The following is a 20,736-nucleotide window of genomic DNA, read 5'->3' on the forward strand; positions in this document are numbered from 1 at the left end:
GTCATTCCTAAGTGGCCCACTCCACCAAGTATAAGGAAAATTTGGGACTCCTGTGACTTAACAAACTTTTACAAAAGATTTGTCTCATATTTTTCTATACTTGTAGTACTACTCATTGAGGGCACCCTACACTTTAAGGGCACCCTACACTTTAAGTTAAGACTACCCTAGTAGTATAGGGTTTTAGCCTTATATTTCAGGGCATTTTGAGTAGTCTTTGTAGTAGGGACTTTTTTGTATTTTTGTGTATTTTTTTTTTTTGGGGGGGGGGGGGTGAGCTTAGCTATTGGAGGGGTGTGTGTTCCTATGGGAGTGAGCTTAGCTATTGGAGGGGTGTAACACTTGCTCCCCAAGGAAGCTTTCTTCCTTCATGTATTTTGGCATGGGGGTGAGCTTAGCTATTGGAGGGGTGTAACACTAGCTTCTTTGTTCTCAAGGAAGCTACCTAGACTATAAATAGAAGCATGTGTAACACTTGTGGTAACTTTGATGAATGAGAGTCTTGTGAGACACACTTCAAAGTTCAACTTCTCTGCCTATCTTTCCTTCATTCCCACGCCACTCTCTCTCTCTCTCATTCTCTTCCTCCATTGAAGCTTCATCTCTAAGCTTCTTATCCAAGACACTCTCTTGGTGGTGAAGCTTCTTCTTCCATGGCTTATTCCCTAGTGGATGACGCATCCTCTCACCTCTTCTCCTTTATCTTTTGCTGCAACTTCATGACTAAAAATCACCATTGAAGGACCTCATTGAAACTCAAAGATCCAGCCTCCATAGAAACTAGAGGTTTCTTGAGTCTTTTTTTTTTATAGTTTTCTTTATGCCTCAAATGAGGTTTGAACTTTGAAGTGTAATTTCTCAAATGATCAAAGTTGAAAAAATGCACACACAAGGACATTTGAATTTCTATTCAAATTTCACTTGAATTTGAATTTGAATTGATGGAGCCAAATTTGGAGCCAAAATTTCACTAATTATGATTAGTGAATTTTAGTGATGATTTAGCCCACTAATCTAAGATTAAGTCCAAGATTCTCCACTAAATGCGCTTAGGTGTCATGAGGCATGTAAAACATGAAGGATATGCACAAAGTGACTATATGATGTGGCAATGAGGTGTAGCAAGCAAATGCTCACCTTCCCCTTAAGATGGTCCAAAATTTAATTGGATTGGGCTTCTCCCAATTCAATTAAATTTATATCCCAACAGTCACACATCAAATAGTGTACTTAATGCATGTGAAATTACAAAACTACCCCTAATACAATAACTAGTCTAGGTGCTCTAAAATACAAGGGCTGAAAAATCCTACATTACTAGGGTACCCTCCCTACACTATGGAGCCCTAAATACAAGGCCCAAAAATATTGAAACCTTAATCTAATATGTACAAAGATAAGTGGGCTCATATTGAGCCCATGAGTCCAAAATCTATCCTAAGGCTTATGAGAATCCTAGGGTCTTCTCCTGCATCTTTGGCCCAATCTTCTTGGAGTCTTCTATCCAATGCCCTTGGGGGGTAGGATTGCATCACTGTCGACCGCGGTGGAATTGGAATCCGTGGCGATGCACGAGATGGGGGCACTTGCTAGGGTTAGGTCAGTCATTAGTGGAAGAAACAATTATGTTTTTGAAGATTTCTTCGTAGAAGAAGGTGGTGCTGGCAAGGGAAGATATCGAAGGGATTCAATTCCTCTATGGTTCCAACCCTAATTTCAATGGCTCCACCGCCACATTAGCATTAGAGAGAGACACCAGTGATGGTGCCAACGACGAGGGAAGAGGTGGAGGAATGGGATGTGGCAGAAGTGGAAGCAACAGAGGAGAAGGATGGGAGTTTGAGGCCAAGGAACTGACTGAGGGGCGTTTGGCTTCTCCCTCGAGGAACTAGCCAAGGGGCAATGTCTCTTCCAGTTCTCCCCCTCTCTTTTTTTTGATAGGGGCGGAGAAAATGAAAAACATCAAAATAGAAACATCAGTTTTTAATAAAAAAATGATGTTAATTGATAAATAACAACATCAGTTTTAGGATGTTAAGTAATAAAACACACCATCAATTTTTTTTTTAAAACCGACATCAATTTTTTGAAAACAAAGGTTAACATTCTGTCATCAAGGTTTTTTAAAAATCAATAGTAAAAATAATATTTTATTTACAAAAATGTCATCACGTATTTTTTAAAATTGATTTTTGTCACAATGGAGGTTAATTAGGCGATGTTGAATTCCAAGGTGGTTTTCCTCCTTTTTTGGGCTTTTCTCTTCATCTTTTCTCTCTAATATCAAAAGCATCGGGAATTTTTCAATTGACCTAATAAATCATGCTTAATGTATTGAGTTTGGACTGTTCATGGGTGTTTTAAACATGAAAACGGTATTTGGGTTTGCTCATGATTTGAAGAGGGGAAAAGAGCTTGTTGTTGCTCTCTTTAAAAAAAGCTTGTTATTACTAAAACTTGTTTTGATTTTTCACTTGAGTTTTGAAAAGGGTTTTTGTGTTTCAAGCACTGTTCTATATTTTTTGGGGTCCCTAGAGCTTGTGGCAATTTTTTTCAGATTTTTCTGAGTAGCCTAATTATTTTATTATAAATTTTCTTTGTATTTCTCAAAATCTGCCTAGGAATGTTTTTAATTTTTCATAATTTATGTGAGTTGAATCTGGGGGAGCCATTTGGTGGGAACCTTTCCCTAGCCATGGGAAACACTCACAAAAATTGACAAAGTGTGAAGAGGAGTGAAAATAATTTTCACAAACCAAAGTGTTACATATAGACCTTTGGTCAAAGGAGACAAATATGTTGGTAAAAAAATACTTCTACGATGAATTGGACTTTGGGAAAAATATATGTTGATATATGGACGTGCAAGAGTGTTGTGTAAATTTCTTGGATTTTTCTGAAGTCAAAATCTATTTTTCATGATTTAAATGACGAAGTCTGAGTTTCTGGACAAATAATGGTAATAAATGACCAATAAATAGTTTTCATGAGTTATGAGTCTATGAAAAATTACATGTTAAACTTAACACCATAATGAAGCTCTGGACATGAGATTTCAAATTTATAACGTAACACCTAGACAATATTATCATTATCATTAGTACGTCTTCTTATATTGCCAAATTATATATATATATATATAAACTTAGCATATAAGAAAATATCAGAGTTAATTACGTGGAAAATAGAAGCTTACAAATATCAATAAAGTAAAATTATATTTTTGGTTTCCCATTTTATCTCAAATTTCATATTTGGTCCCTCATTAATTTAATTCATGAATTGGGTCCCTCTATTTTGTAAAATTGTGCAATGTTGATCCTTCAGACCACAATTGAACGTTGATTGTTAGTAAGTGATGTTGACGGCCACGTGTCACGTTCTTATTGGATGATAACTGTCACGTGTCATATTCTGATTAGTCAATGAAAACAAAATGCATTTCATCTTTCATGGAGTTGACATCTAATCAGAACATGACAGGTGACAGTATCCAATAAGAATATGACATGTGACAGTCAACATCATTTGCTAACAGTCAACGTCCAACTGAAACATCCGGGACCAACATTGCAGGATTTTATAAAACAGATGGACCAAATTTGTAAATTAAATTATCGGGGGGTCAAATGCGAAATTGGAGTTAAAGTAGGGGATCAAAAGTGTAATTTTGCTAAAAAGTAATTGATTTGCCCGTGATCGATGTATCTCCGAAAATGCGCTCTTATTTTTAATGATTTTTATTTTTATTTTTTAAAATAAAATATATTTTGAACAAGATTTAGTTAAAACTATTATAATTTATTTAATATTGTATATAATTATATAAAGATATATTTATATTTTAGTTAATATTATTGTGGCATTCATATAGCTTAATTTTAGCAAGAAAAGTTAATTGATTCAGCATGATTTATGAGTGTTTTAAACTCTTTATTAGTATCATGTTCATTTCTTACTAATAAAAGAAAATATAGCTTAGCTTTTTTTTTTTTTTTTCAAAATTGTGTATTTACATATCATATCATTCTATATATTTCTAGATACTTCCCAAATGTTTACTATTCCCAAATGCAGATAGCTTGTCTCAAAGAATGTCTAACTGATGATGGGTCACTGTACAGTCAGTAGTTATATTCTCTACTCCATCGGTAGGCTCAAAATATTGAAATATATATTTTAATTTAAAGAGTACAAAACAGACATGCATGCATTTGGAGGTGTATTTATTTAGAGTAGCAACGCCATTATATACTCTGCTAATATGATTATCTATTTAATTTGTGTTAGGAGAATAAAATTCTGTTACCAAATAAGCTGATCACTTAGGTTGTTACTTTGTATACATAGATATTTATACGAGAATCTGCTTCACAATGGTTAAAAATAATTTGTGCAATTAGAATACTTTCGATATGCCTATTGAGTTTCTCTTTTCTTATACTGGTATATATAAGATGCAAAAAAGGTCTGGCCCAGCCTTTTTTGATCGAGATGTAAATGTTATCACAAAAGGAAATTATATGTGAAATATATATATATATATATATATATATATATATATATATATATATATATATAATAAAAATATGTTTGGAATGCACTATTTTATGTGTATGTACTTTTGCAGATAAAATTAAATCTGTAAGTTATTTACGAAAAGGGCCGAAGAAAATAATTAAGAAAGTTGGTAAACATAATCAAGATAATTATGATTAAACGTATAAGTTACACAAAGAAATTGATAAACAATTTTATCGGATTTCCGTGAACTATATGTTGTGTTTAAGAAAATTAAGTTAGCATACACATCAATATTGCATTAAAAACATGAAATTAAAATATGAAAGTTTGGGATAAAGACTTGTAACTATCAAGTACTTATATAATATCTCATTAATGGGTCTCCTACGAATCAAGATCATGATTCCATTGGATCACATAGTAGGCAAAGCAGCAGCACTCACTTGTCATATGCACATTGAAAAGTACAGATCATTTATATTCTGAGACAAAGACGACTTTATCCCAAAAGAGATTATAGTTGGCATATGCACTTTATGCATTTAGCTGCCATGATCAACTTGAAGAGCACCAAAAGACCTGAAAAAGTCAGAAGCATCTCATAAGGTTATTGCTCTGTCTCATAACTTAAAAACTCTAAATAACAACTAGACAAATCAATATTATTGAAACTTAAATAAATTTTCTTATATAATATTGTGTTGTTTTTCAATGAGAATTAGAGTTTCGCTTAAGTAATTTAATGCAAATTTTTATTTACATAAATTATCAAAGTAAAATTTCAGTTTTGATTAAAGAACAATTTGAGTTTTACCTAAAGAACTGAATTTAGTTTTTAGAAATATCTAAACATAACACTAATTAGCTAACAAATTGTTTGTCCAAGTAAAATTGGACTTGGATGACTACTTAGTAAGGTATCATGTATGAGCTTTAATTTGTGAATGATAGAAGAAAAACATTAAAATCTTCTAAAATTTTTAACAAAGATTAATCATCGATACATACTTCACACAAGTATCATTACCAAAAAAAAAAAAAAAAACTTATTAAAGGACCAGAAAATGCATACGTTGAAGATGCATAACATGGGTGATTTCTTCCAATTCCTCTTTGCCTTCTTGAGCTTCCTCAACATTTCATCCCGAGAACAAATGTTACCTGGTGAGGCCAAAAACACAGTCCTACTTACAGGAGGAGACCACAACCCACTTTGTTCATACACAAAATCGAATTGAGAGACATCAAAGAATTTCCCCATAAGCCTTTCAGAGAAGGATTTTGAGACCATTTGGATGGTTGGAATACTTGATGTGGAGGATGGGGGAGATTGATCATCAGAAGAGACTAATTCAGACTCAGACATTGGAACCGTGTTGTGTGAAAGAAGAACAACACACACGGGGTGTTTGTTGCACACAAGTTATATTATTATTGATCAGGTTCTATCTCTCAATATCCATTCATAAAGAAGAGTATTAATGGGGAATAAAGCAAATCATGGCGGGGACATGTGGGGTGTAAAGAGTGGGTACCATCATTGGAGTTTCCTATTTGGTGGCTGGTTCTTCTTTCTATCAAAAAGGGGGGCCAAGGGGAAAAAACTATACTTGAAAAATCAAGGGGAAAGGAATAGAAGTGACACTTTCCAAGGAAAGTTATGACACGTTTATTCTACTTTACGTTATATATAAGTGTATACTAGGTATCTGGTGTTTCATGCCAATTTACATCAATTTTAGTTTTTGTCGGCATTCAAAAACTAATTTGAATTGACGTGGTGGAAAGGTATGGTTCGGTTATGCGGGGGCAAAAAGGCTAGGTGATGAGAGTTCTTGCCAATCACATACAAGTAATTAAAATTTTGTGTAGTGATTTAATGCAACGTAAAAGACGTACACCATGATTACAAGTTTCCTTAACTTTATGAGAAAAAAGCTATACATAAAAATTTTGCAAAATCATTATATCATAATTTAGAAAATCAAATCAATTTAATAATAAAACAACTAAAATACAAGTTTTAGTCCACCAACAAAAAAAAATATTTACTACTAATTTTATAAAGAAAAAAAAAACCCTCATATGTTAGAAAAAGGACTTTGTTGATAAAAAAAGGATCTGGCATATATTTTTTTTTAATGCTTGACATATATAACTATTTCATTAACTAAAAAAAATAAAATTTGTTTTAGACCTCACATATTGTTGGACCGATCCAAAATTAGTCCATCATGTATGATAAATTTATTAATTTTTAAAATAATTATCTTAAATAATTCAAATGATAATTTATGATTATATGATATTGTAAAACTATTTTACACCGTTAATATATAAGCATTAAACTCTAACTTGTAATATTTTACAAGTTTGTTAACTTTAGAGAAGTTATGACATATTTTGATTGAATTATATGATTTAACTCAAAAGCATTTGATTTTGAAGAATAATATAATTATATTGGACTTAAAATAAGCTTTTCCTTCTTATAAAATTACTTTTTATTTTGATATTTTTAAAATTAATTTTTATTTGTATTCCTTTTTTATTTATTTCGGTCCTTCACATGAGAATTTTTTCCTGAGTAGAGATCCAAAAAGTTCTTGATATTTCTTAAATAATAGAGACTAAAATAAAAATCAGTCAACATTTATTTTAAAAATTTAGGCATAATTTCACTTTTGATCTTCTAGGGGTTGCAATTATGCCGTTAAAGATTTCAATTGCACAAATTGATTTTATAAAAATGTTTACATATACATGCTTATTGTGAGATAACTTTATTTTTTATTTTGAGTGAAATAATGAAATGTAATCCATTACTATCACTTGATTTTGTGATGACTTGGTGTCATAAATTTTTTAAGTATATCGTTTTTCATTCATGTTTTTGTAGTTAATATAAGTTTTTTTTTTTTTGTCAAATTTTAACACATTTAAGAAATAGATAATATTTTACTTTATCCTTTTCTCCCAAGTTGAATATTCGAAAAGTCTAAAACCTTCCTTTTTAAAATTCTAACTGAATGCTCTTGGTGAATATTTTCTTCTCTAGATTGGTTAGTTTAGCGCCAATTGATTGGGTAAAGGCAAAATAGTCGTTAGACAAATTGGAGGAAAGAAGATTACGTGCCTAATGCAAAGGTTAGGTTTGGAAAAGAAAAGATAAGAGAGGCATACTCTGCATCGGTGAGTTGGAAAGAAAGAATAGAAGAGTTCTATAAAAAGAAAGAAGAGAAAGGACTTTGTGCATATTGAGTTAACGTTGAAAGAAAGACCAATAAAGAATCATGGGAGGGAATGACAAGTTTTGTAGTATGGCTTTGATGTCGGGACCTAACTTTGGACGTACCCTCTGGAGTGGGACTGGGAGGAGGAGATGGACAACGTCATTCAACCAATGTCTCCATCATTTCACGATAGTGATGGTGTCTTCGACAATGAGACGTTGTTTTCGATATATTAGGAGCTACAAGAGAAGATTGCCTTACCGATGATGTTTTTGTCTGAGAACACCATTGGTAACATGGAGGACATCACCCATGTTCACGGTGGTGATGGTGGCCTCGACAAAGAGTCACTGTTTTTTATATACCTGAAGCTATAGGAGTTGGAGTAGGAAGACACCCTCGTTCAGCTTTCTCCCAACTTATCATCTCTATCAGAGAACTTTACCCCTAAGGTTCTTCCCTTATTGTCGTCAGAGAACACCACCACCCAATTCCTCCTATGTTGCCGCTAGAAAAGGACGTCACTCATGTACAACCGAGCCTCTAAGATCAAGAAAGAATGTTAGCAGGGAATAATATCAACGAGTTTCATGGTGGTGATGATGGCTTCAACTAGTTACTACTTTCGATGTACCCAAAGTTGCAACAAAACATTGCCCCATCGATCATGTTTCTGTCTGAGAACATCGTCACCAACAATGTTCATCCGAGCCTCCAAGATCAATTTCCAATGCAACATAACATTACTGGCGGGAACAACACTCATGATCATACCTCCAAACACAGTTTCTTGACAATACAACGAATCAGGTTACTCATATGTCACCGACAAAGGTCGAGTTGTCAAGTTGTCAAATCAATGACAATCACTTGCTACCACAAAAGGGAACTTCGTCAAAGTCCAATAGGTGTAAGAGATTGAGCGAAGAAGAACACAAGTTGTTTTTGTCTGGGCTTCAAAAACATGGAAGGGGAGATTGGATAAACATTTCAAGAATTGTTGAAACAAGAACCCCAACTCAAGTTGCTAGTCATGCCCAAAAGTATTTTGTTCGCTAGGCATTGAGGCGATAAAGGAAAAAGAATAAGCATTCATGACATTGTCCTATCAGATAATGGCCTTGTCACTCAGCATATTGACCAACAAAATGGGGTTCTTTTTCCATATCTTAATGGCCTTGTTCCTCACCACATTGACCAACAGAATTGGGTTCCTTTTCCAAATTTTAATGGCCCTGTCCTTCACTACATTGATTAACAGAATGAGGTTTCTTTTCCAAATCTTACACTATGAGAGTTATATCATCTTTCATTCCCTTGCTACAATCAGCAGAATTAGGTTCTTTAGCCACGATAGTTCACATTGATAATTTTTCATTAACAACCTTGGAAGCCTATCCTAAAACCTTTTTTGTGTTTAAAGGTTGTATAACATGCTTAAGTACAGATAAGGGCATCCTTTTTTTGTTAGGAGATTCAAAAAAATTTATTCAAATGATAGAAGGAGAAGAGAGAGTTTGCACAAAGTGTTAGTTTATTGCAAATAACAAAATTACAATGAAAAGGTTCAAGGCACTTTCAACTCTGAACCAAAAATGATTATAATAGAAAAACAAAAAACAAATTCAATTACAATACAATTTATGCTAATAAACCACCTAGACTAGACACTCCTTTCCACGAGTCTGGACGATTTACTAGATTACTGAAGACTAGACGATCAATACAGAAGGACAAAAGTGCTAGATTAGACGACCAGTACTATCGTCCATCTTATTTCTATCGTCCATCATCCAACAATCAACAATCTCCACCTTGGTTCAATAATATTTCTGAATTACAAGTAACTAAGTTCATCTTAACACTACTACAAAAAGCGGATTCAACATCGGTTGTTAAAAAAACCGATGTTAACATATGCGCGGTGGCATAATTGTAAATACCGTGTATACGTTAACATCGGTTTTGTGAAAAACCGATGTTAACGAAGTTCATTAACATCGGTTATTGGAGAACTGATGTTAACATTTATTAGTTAACATCGGTTTTTTAATAACCGATGTTAACATATGTTTATTAACATCGGGGTTTTAGAAAATCGATGTTAACGTTTGATATGTTAACATCGGTTTTTTCCAGAAAACCGATGTTAACCTTAACATCATTTTGTTAACATCGGTTTTTTTTAAAAACCGATGTTGAACTTATATTTTAAAAAATATGGTGAGCCCTAAAAAGCTCGCGCTCTGTCTTCTTCTCCATCTAAGCTTTCACGCTTTCTTCTTCTTCTAATCTCCGTCTACCTTCAAGGTCCCTATCTGCATCTGAGCATCGTGTTCGTCGCACTCGAGCATCGTCACAAGTCTCTGCTTCTTCTCCTTTGCCACCATACCTAGGTATGTTTCGTCTCCTTCGCGTTGTCTTCTCCTTCTCTCTGTCTTCTTCTCCATCTAAGCTTTCTTGCTCTCTTTGTTCTCCATCTACCTTGAAGCTGTATGTTCTCCATCTGACCATTGTTTTGTCTAAGGTCGAGCATCGTGTTCGTCGCACTCGAGCATCGTCAGAAGTCTGTGTTTCTTCTCCTTCGCCACCTCACGTAGGTATGTTTGGTCTAATCCTGTATAAATATTTGATTGCATTCATGTATTGCACACTTAGTGAACTAAACATGGCTAGGGTATCTCATATTTAACTCGAGCATCGTGACAACTCTGTGCTTCTTCTCCTTAGTGAAGTTTCCCTTACCCTTATTGTGTTCTTGTAACAGTTTAAGTGGATCTGTTAATGCCAACCTCTTGAGCAACCTCTTGAGCTTGTTATTTATACACACAAGAGCAACCTCTTGAGCTTGTTCTTTATACACAAAGAAAAGTGATTATGAATATAAATAAGCTATGTTGATGGTCTGTACTTTAGTTTAGCTTATGATAAACTCGAATCATGGTTATAAGTATGTTGAAAAACTGAAAATTCAGGGCTGAGAATTGCACTCTGTATTTTAGGTTTATTGGACCACCATGTGTCATTTGTAGAGTAGGTGTTGTTTAATTTGAGAGAAAGTTAAGAATGCTATTGTGACATTTAGTAATTAGTACAGGCAAAGCTATGCCACAACTAAGATTATACATATCTAGTATACCTTTGTTTGCTGTGCCTTTTATGTCCTATGTGTGGGTACATTACCCTTATAATTTTTTATTGATTTGGTAGGAGGATTTGTTGTACTTTGTTTCTAAAAGCACTACTGAATTGTGTGTGCCTCACTGCCTCATGATTGCAGGATTATAGGAATGTTGAACGAGTAATTTGGATTACTGTTATTTTTCCAGGTGACCGTCTCATTAGTTGTATCTTTTCCAAAAGAGAAAAACTTGAGGTATAATTAGTATGATTTTGGATATTGTGTATTTTACATTACTGTGAAAGCTTGCATACATGGGTAACCAGTTGTCATTTTGTTACCTTGGTAGGAAGTGTTTGGGTTCGTAAGCATTGTTGGATTAGGAGAACCTTTGTCTAAGGCCTATGGTTACGTTCTTAATGCAATCTTAGTTGTCGAGTTTCTAAAAATAAGATAATATATATATATATATATATATATATATATATATATATATATATATATATATATATATATATATATATATATAAAGAAATAGTATCAGGGGTACTTAATTACAAATGTTTGGTTACCCATGCAATTGGTTCCAAATCAGACTACATTTAGTCTAGATAGGAACCACTGTCGAGCCCTATCATGATTTTAAAAGCTCATTCTTACCCTATTTTGGTCCCCTATTGATACAAAAACCCCTCCCTAAGATTGGTAGACCATTGATAAAAATTAGTAGAGAAATTATTCTCCAAATTTCTCAGCCAAGTCCACATTAGAGAATATTATCTTATTCCTTTTCTGTTCATAATCTGTGTAAAATCCATAATTGGTTCACTTGAAAAAAGTATATTTGGATCATAATGAATAAATGATTTCTTTTGTAAAGGCAAAAACATCATCCAAAACCAAGGACGGGACTTGTATTCCTTGACAACAAATCTAGTCTAGCTAGTTCATTAGCTACTGTTCGTAGATCTGTGAGTGTAAGTAAAACTATGAACAAAATTAGTACACCCCCCATCAAAGCATAGTCACAATAGTTATCTTTGTTCCTAGCTTTCAACTGTTGTACAACTCTTTGTTCAGTGATGTAAGGCTCGTAGACTTTTGGAATGTGAAGGGAAGTTGCTGCCAGAACTTCCCATGCCTCTTATATTATGCCAGTACCCTTTTGCTGAATGGAGACATCAAAATTATCATTTGTTGAAAATTTTGGTAACTTAGCTCCGCATTGGAAACTCATGAAATCTTCCCATGTCTCTTAGTGTTTTGTTTGTACTTGCTATTGTGTTTCATATTTGCATTCCACACTTTCTCACAAATGATGATCCAACTTAGTGTTTCATATTTTGGGTATGGATCACACGATTGAAAACAAACTTGAACATACATTGTCTTACTACTTTGACACCAATGAGAAAATCTTCTATTTCCATAGATTCCTTGATAAAACATCCTAAAGAAATTGCAAAGTCATTGACTAAATGTCCTCATGTCATGCTTCTTGTCATCATTGCTTTTCATTTGTCATCTGAATTGCGGCCGACAATCCTTCAAAATGAGCCCATGTCCGACAAGCTCTTGAAGCTGCTGCTTCCTTCACTGAAATTTGATTTCCGTGATCTTTCTGGCTTCATAGGGCTAGATTCCACTTCTGTATCACTGATTTTGTTAATCTTAGCAACCAGTAATTGAAGAATGGATCCACGAAAAAATGAATCCATATGTGGTGCTGCAGACAAAGGATCTAGCAGGGCAGCACATGCGTTATGCTTGTGCTTGAGGGCAACTTAGAATGGTAATTTGTGCTTCAGGGCAACTTCCTTGCACCATGTTGTTTTATTTGATTCCACTTGATGACTTAGTTGCCTTTTTTGTATTGTTCTCCCTCACGCTCTCTTTTTTCTCATTTCTTTTTTCTTTTTTGCTTGATGATTATTAATTCAGTCCCTCATATTTAAGTGTTGCTTGGACTTATAAAATTTAAGAGTTCACGCCTATTATTGGAGTTTATATTAATATTGGTCGTTCTATCTCTTTCACAGACCATTGTTACCCTAAATGGTTAAACATTTTTACTGGAGACTATTATGTTAGTTCTATGGTATTGATATGTAAATTATGATACTTGCCTACTTGGTTTGCTTTGGTGTAGAGGCAGATTGTCTTACCAGAATCTCATTTCCTTACCCCTCTCTCCCTTTGTGCGCATTTTTGAATGATAACTTTATCATTATTTGGTTTGAGTGCCGTTTCATTTGTTTTCTTATGCTCTTCTTTCCCAGTTTAGTTAGGATTCTTTTATCAGCTCATTCTTTTAATCCAACACAATGTCAGTATTTTGGTCTAAAAGTTAAGATAGTTCCAATGATTGCTTTTTATGCATATTTTTGTTTGTGAAGTGATCCTAAGAATTTTTGTATGTAGCTTTTGTAGAAAGTTGAAACCAGTAATTTGAAAATAGGATGCTTAAACTGGTTTAGGCTATAAGAAGCAAGTTTTAACCACTATGCTACACAAGCCAGTAGCATAGTTATGAAACCAGTAATTTGAGAACAAGATGCTAAACTGGTTTAGGCTACAAGAAGCAATTTTTAACCACTATGCAACATTTGCTTTTAACCAATGTAGTGTATATGGTCCTTAAGCACACGGGTTAGTAGATCAATCCTTAGGTCAATGTATATGAAATAACATCTTTTCTCTTTTTTGCTTGATCATTATTAATTCTGATGGCAATATCAATAGATACAAAGCCACAATTGATATAGAAGTGGCCCCTGCAGCAAAATATAGAAGTTTAGTTGCTGCCACAACTGATATTCTCTGGATTCAAACTCTTCTCTTGGAACTTTCAGTCCCTCATTCTAGACCTAGGTAGGTTAATTATTCACCATGAAGTAAAAAGAGAGTATCATTTGTATATGCAGATAGATATATAACATAACAAGGCAGCTAGAGAGAGAGAAAAAATAGAGAAAGAGAATGATAGTAAGGGAGAAGTTCATTTATGTTCCAAATTTCAGTGACATGATTGATTCATTGATTAAATTCCAACCAGAATGGCTAAAAGCTTTTGAGTTCTGCCCTTAATTCTTTTTTTATTCTTCTGTATTTTATACTTTTTTTTTCTATAGTTCATTTCATCATCATTGTAACTATAGCTGCCCATTATAAAATAGCTTAGACAATCTAGGTTTGCTGCTTCTGAACCTTTTTATTTATCCTTGAAGTAGTTTAATTTTTTTTTTTGTGTTCAACTAGTGAAGAGTGAAGACTGAAGTTGTCCTGTCAGACTCACTGATTTTCCTTTCATTTCGAAAGAAGCCTAAGCAATACACTGCCACTGAATTGCCAGTAAGAAAAATTGGTCATGAAACACACACACACACACACACACACACACACACACACAAACCCTAATGACACACACACACACACACACGTATGATAGAAACACACAGACACACACTAATGACACATACACACACACTCATCATACAAACACACACACACACACACAAGTTTGATAACAAATTTATTCAATTATACATGCAGAAATTTGTTCAGTTCTGACTTGTTAGCTGTGACAAGGTAGCTGGCCTCTTCATAAGGTACTTATCTAAGTTTAACTTAAATTCTACTGCAGTGGTGATGACCTACTAATATTAGTGAAAACAAATTTGCCTACTATACCTTAGTTAATTTGTTCACAGTTGTAAAAAATGAATTGGTTTTAACTTGAGTTATTCGTATTTTAAGTTTTCAAATATGCTTGCATGATTGTATTTGTATGAGGATTATATTCTTTTTTTATATAAATTTTGGCAAGCTGAACAGTTGTTAGTGTAATGTTGGTATTTTTTTTTTAAAACAACAAAAGTATATTTTATAGATAAAAGTACCAGTGGTACTAAAGATACAAGATAATTATAGTTTTAGATAGACTAATAGCTATAAAAAATCAGGCTAGATATGCTACCCATGTTGGAGATAGTGCTGTTCTGCTGCCCACTGATGAGAAACAACTGGTTATACTGCTGTTCAAGGTTAGAATCAGCCCCCAGCCATTTATCCTTCTAGAATTTGATTATGCTCCCATCCCCTACCTTTCATACCAAGTGATGATGAATAGGGCTGAATTCAGGCTGCTTAATTAGTTTTCGAAGATCCCTCCACCATTGAGAATGCCAAGGTCTATCACTGCCATTATTAAGGTCTGCCCAGCCACCATATTTTGAAGTTAGAATTCGAACCCATAGCTGGTTTTGATTAGAGGATAAAGCCCATAACCATCTTCCCAGCAAAGCTGCATTAAAACTAGTAATATCCTTAATCCCAAGACCCCCCAACTCCTTGGGGAGGCAAATGCCCTCCCACTTCACCCACGCAATTTTCTTGAGATCTTGAGAGCCCCCCCCCACAGAAAATTCCTTTGTAAGGAGTTCACTTTCTGAGCTACTTTTAGAGGAATTTTAAAAAAAGATAGGAGATATATTGGTAGAGCAGTTAGAACTGAATTTATCAATGTGACCTTCCCTGCCATTGATAGAAGTTTTTGGTTCCACTTAGACAGCTTTGCTTCAAATTTTTTAATCAATGGTTCCCACACCAAGCAGCTAGAAGGCTTAGCCCCTATAGGAATCCCCAAATACTGAAAAGGAGTCTCCATCTGCCTACACTTGAGAAAATGAGCTGCATCATGAACCCAGTTGATATCAACTCCAAATATCCCCACACTACTTTTGGAAAAATTAATCTTCAACCCAGATACAATTTCAAACCCCCTAAGCATGGCCTTCATCATAATTACATTATCCCATAAGGCTTCTCCCACAAAGACAGTATCATCTGCATATTGCAGAATGTTTACTGGCACCTTCTGCTTTCCTACTAGATAACTTCTGTAAAGACCTTTGGTTAAAGCTGTCCTCATCATACCAGTCAAGCCTTCTGCCACAATATTAAAAAGAAAAGGGTCTAAGGGGTCCCCTTGCCTCAAACCTCTAGTGGGAGCAAATTCCTTTGAGGGGCTGCCATTTATTAGAATGGATATAGTAGCTGATTGATTACATGCATTGATCCATTTTCTCCATATGGGGCAAAATCCCATTTTGTCCATCATATAATCCAGAAAGGACCATGAGACAGAGTCATAGGCCTTTGCAAAATCCACCTTAAACACCAGGGCTGGTTTTTTATATACAGTCCTTGTCGAATAAAGTCCATTAGGCTCATGTTTCCATACCCATCTATCAGGTACTTGTTGTTGAATTACCAGCTGTGAGAGCTCCCTCATGAATTCGTATGCAGAGTCAGCTTCCTTATCAAATAATTGCCTTCTCCAGGTCAGATTCCATTCCCAGGATGTATCAGAAAAACTTCCCACTTGCTGGATGAGGTTGTGTTGCTGTCTAGATATCTGATACAACCTTGGAAATTTCTGCATTAATGCAACTCCTTCACCATTCCAGCAATCGGGAGTGATCATAAAATAGAAAAACTAACATGAATTTAATTTAAATTACTGCTTTGTTATCATTCTTGATGGATGTTCTAGCATTCATGAGTATTGACTTTGGTTTAATGGCTTCCATTTCTTTTAAAGGATTAAATCCTGCTCTGATATTGGATGACCATTGGTTGAAATGAATACCAAAATCCTTCTCCAAATGTGTCAGCCATGTCCATGACCATTGGTTTTTTTTCCAGGTTATCATAGACTACTTTTAATTGACATTGTTGTTGAAGGTCGTTCGGGTTATAGCAACTCCAGGTACGTACGTAGGAACTAGTATGTATATACTACTGTTTCATTTAAAATATTATATAGTGGTGTTTGCTTTAAAATGTTATATACTGGTGTTTGATGTAAAATGTTGCATACTGGTTTCAATGAATGAGGAATTGAGTTCCTTAGGAAATGAATTGATGTAAAAAACAGAAAACCTTCTGCAATGCTTATTTTTCCACCCACATTTTTTTTTATCAGCAAAGATAAATTATATTTATATATATTGTGAGTACCAGAGGTACAAAACAGTACATGAATTAGATTGACTTGCCAGCAACATGGTTCCAAGCTCAGACTGAGATCAGTCTCACAAGGAACCAAAGCTAGGTATTACAAAGACCTACAATACCCACTGTCTATGGTTTCTACCCCCTGAAAAGACAAATCCTGATGCTATGTTAGACGATCAATAGTTGTAGGTGAAGGCAAAGTCCTTCTCAAAGTTCTTCAGCCATGTCCATAGTGTAAAAATAGCATCCTCCATTAACTTGTTACCATCAAAAGTTTCATTAGAGAAGATGATTTTATTTCGGTGCTGCCACACTGTCCATGTGAGGGCCAGCCACCAACTTCTCCATCGGTTAAGACAAATTCTACTAGGCAAACAGAACGCGTGCTGGAAAAAGTGCTGCCACGGTTTCTGCGGAAAAGCTCCATGAGTGTTGACCCATGTCATAGATTCCCACCATAATGGAAGTATTCTATCACATGTCAAAAATACATGTGCTTCATTCTCCTCAGAATTCCCACAGAATGGGCATAATGTGTCACTAATTGCCACCCTTCTCCTCCTCAAATTTGTCTTTGTTTGTAGTCTCTCCTTTAATAACCTCCATGCAAAAATAGTGATTTTAGTTGGGATTCAAATCTTCCATAACTCCTCAAACACCCACACATTATCCTCCTCAACATCCACTCCTCTGAGCATATTATAGGCGCTTCTTACCGAATATTGTCCAGTAGGGTCTGTTTTCCAGATCCACTAATCTTTTTTGTGAATCTGAATACAGCTGCCAGCAACATCATTAAGGAAACAATCTGCCATCTCAAGCTCTCTGTCAAACAAGTGTCTTCTCCATTTAAAGTTCCACTCCCACCCTTTTTCCACCCACATACTGCAAATGCTGTAGAATTTCTGCCTTAAATAAGTTGTAGTGCTTATTTTTGTAAAAGCTGCAGTGCTTGTACATAACTTCAATTAATTTGAATCTTCCTCTAGTCGTCCATGGAGAATGGTATTTTTGACATCGATTTGCTCTAACTCCATGTCTGGAGTTGCCACTAAGGCCAACAAAACACGTGTGGAGGTGTGTCAAACTGCTAGAGAAAATATCTCGTTGTAGTTCACTTCTTCCTTCTAACTATAGCCTTTAACTACCACACATGCTTTATAATGGAAGACTTCTTCAATGGATGATCCAAATTTCTTCTTGAAGACCCACTTGCATCCCACCACTCATCTACCTTCAAGTAGCTCAACTAAATCCCAAGTTTGGCTCTTCTAAAGGGATTTCATCCCTTCATTCATAGCCACCGTCCACTCCTCAGCTTCAAAATATGAAATTTCTTTCTGATAAGTGGACAGTTCAAATGAATCGATGTATTCTGCTACCTATAGCGCATAAGACACTATATCAAAGCCATATCTTTTAGAAGCTTTGATTTGTCTTTGTGACTTTCTGGGTGTTGTGGTTTTGGGCTGCTTTAGATGGTTTTTACTCATCTTGTTTGTCCCCTTAACTAGTGTTATATTATGATGTTAAGGGTGCATTTGAAGATCCTGATTAATCTCATCAAGTGCTTCAAACTACTTTTGATCACTAATGTTTCTAATTGTGGAGCTTTCAAACTCCACCTGCACAGTGACATCCTCAACCTTGCCCAAATCTTCACCAGATTTAAAATGTAGCATAGAACATTCATCAAAGGCAACATCTATACTCATAATGACCTTTCTTTTAGATGGAGACCAGACTTGAAATCCCATTACCCCATCTCCATAACCCATAAAGAATCCCTTCTTGGCTCTGGGTTCCAACTTACCTTCACTTATGTGATAATATGACGGATATCCAAACACCTTCAACATTCAGTGTTCAACTAGTTTGTTAGACCATACCTCAATAAGATTCTTAAAGTCTATGGCAGTGGACAATGAGAGATTCATAAGATAGCATGTGCTAACTGCCTCAATCCATAAACTCTTATTGAAGCCTAAATCAGATAACATGCATTTGAACTTTTCCAATAAGGTCTTATTCATTCTTTCAACTACTCTATTTTTTTTTTGTAGAGTATAGCATACAGTATGATGTCCTGCTATGCCTTCATCCCTACAAAATTCATTAAATACAACAAAACAGAATTCCAAGCCATTGTCAATCCTAAGACGCTTAATTGTCTTTCTTGTCTTATTCTTCATATGAATTGTTCAATGCTTGAAAAAATTGAAAGCTTCAAATTTATGCTTTATCATGAATACCTATGTCATCTTGGAGTAGTCATCTGCACTGCCTTTGGAAACTTCGTCTGGTGTTGCTTCCCACAGACACAATGATCACAAAACTAAAGAGGTTTCACCTTGACATTTCTAAGTAAGTCTCACTTGCTCAGAATATCCAAACATTTTTCACTTATGTGGCCCAGACGTAGATGCCACAAAGAATTATCATATGAGCCACTGGACGCATAACTTTCAGATTATGAAATAGTATAGGCAGAGCCTGTCATAGTGGGCTCCTGAAGGGTATAAAAATTTCCTTACTCGATCCCATGCATTACCATATACTTCCCTTTCTACCTAATCTACAGGACACAACCTTCAACCTAGCAAGAAAAACTTTTTGAATCCATGACACCCACAAATACCAAATTTTTCTTAAGCTTTAGAATGTGACGAACTTTATTTAAGGTTCTAACAACACCATCATTCATTCTGATTTGTACGGAACCTATATCGACTGACTTACAAGGATTATTGTTACCCATGAGAACATTACCACCAGACTTCTTCTCATATGACATAAACCGATGTTTGCATGGACACATATGATAAAAATAACTTGAGTCCAACATCCATTGTTCAAAGTGATGATGTAGTTGTTCACCAAAATCCAGAACCAAATCATTTTTAGATAAGGAGTCATTCTAAACAAGAGCAGCAACAAAATATTTCTTTGCTTTCTTTAGAGAATCTCACTTCCAATGACCTGGTTCTTTGCAGTAACTGCATATGTCCATAAGATTGACTTTGCTCTTCTTGCCACCTTTCCCTTTCTTCTTCTGCCCTTTAGCAGAATTAATCACTGATAGTCCGGAAGCAAAGGATTCTTCACCATTCTCAGACACCTTTAGTCGAAGCTATCTAGAATAGAGATTGGACTTGACTTTCCACAAGTGAAATGGAGTCCTTGCCTACACTAAGGGAACTCACAAAATTCTCATAGAAAGGAGGGAGAGAGGCTAACAAAATCATTGCCAGATCTTTGTCTTCCATCTTGACATTAATTTCACATAGCTCCATCAGAATAGAGTTTAGCTCATCAAGATGTTCCTTCAATGGCGTCCCTTCCCTCATTCGAAGGCCAAACAAACGTTTTTTCAAAAGAAACTTGTTGCAAGTTGATTTTGTCATGAAGATTTTTTCCAATTTCGGCCAAAGCCCAACAACAATCAGTTCTTCAAAAACTCCATAAAGAATCTCATCAGAAAGAGATAAGGGAATTAGTGAATGCACCTTTTCCTCTTGTAACTCAAGCACTAACTTATCAATCTTCGATGGTTGACCAGAGAAAGAAGCCCAAATACCATGTTCTTTCAACAAGGCTCACATCTTGATGCATCATAGGTTGAAACTACTCTTCCTTGTGAATTTCTTAATCTTGATTCTGTTGACCATCTCATTGATTAAATCTTGAAGATGCAACACAAACATATAATAAACAAAATGGTTGATCACTAATGACTTGATCTACCACAAATCATATGCAGAACTGATCTTGAAATGAAGCTTTAGATACCAATTTGTTGGGAGATTTGAGAAATTCTACTCAAATATGGATATAGAAGTT

General features: G+C 35.0%; 1 protein-coding gene across 1 annotated transcript; it reads right to left on the minus strand.

Annotated features, from left to right (window-relative positions):
• Positions 1-4,771: 4,771 nt before the first annotated feature.
• On the minus strand, positions 4,772-5,982 carry LOC114414117. The gene is made up of 2 exons (XM_028378464.1): positions 5,597-5,982; positions 4,772-5,103 (listed from the first exon to the last, which is right to left on the minus strand). Exons 1-2 carry the CDS (start codon positions 5,888-5,890, stop codon positions 5,080-5,082), a joined length of 318 nt encoding a protein of 105 aa, XP_028234265.1. The 5' UTR covers positions 5,891-5,982; the 3' UTR covers positions 4,772-5,079.
• Between the last annotated feature and the right edge of the window lie 14,754 nt (positions 5,983-20,736).

This window comes from Glycine soja, chromosome 6 (genome assembly GCF_004193775.1).
Source record: "Glycine soja cultivar W05 chromosome 6, ASM419377v2, whole genome shotgun sequence".
Lineage (NCBI taxonomy): Eukaryota > Viridiplantae > Streptophyta > Magnoliopsida > Fabales > Fabaceae > Glycine > Glycine soja.

Excerpts from the sequence above, each read along its gene's own strand:
- LOC114414117 (XM_028378464.1), bottom strand. The coding sequence starts at position 5,890 with ATGTCTGAGTCTGAATTAGTCTCTTCTGATGATCAATCTCCCCCATCC. Across the intron at positions 5,104-5,596 it reads CCATGTTATGCATCTTCAAC|GTCTTTTGGTGCTCTTCAAG; the intron begins GTATGCATTTTC and ends TGACTTTTTCAG.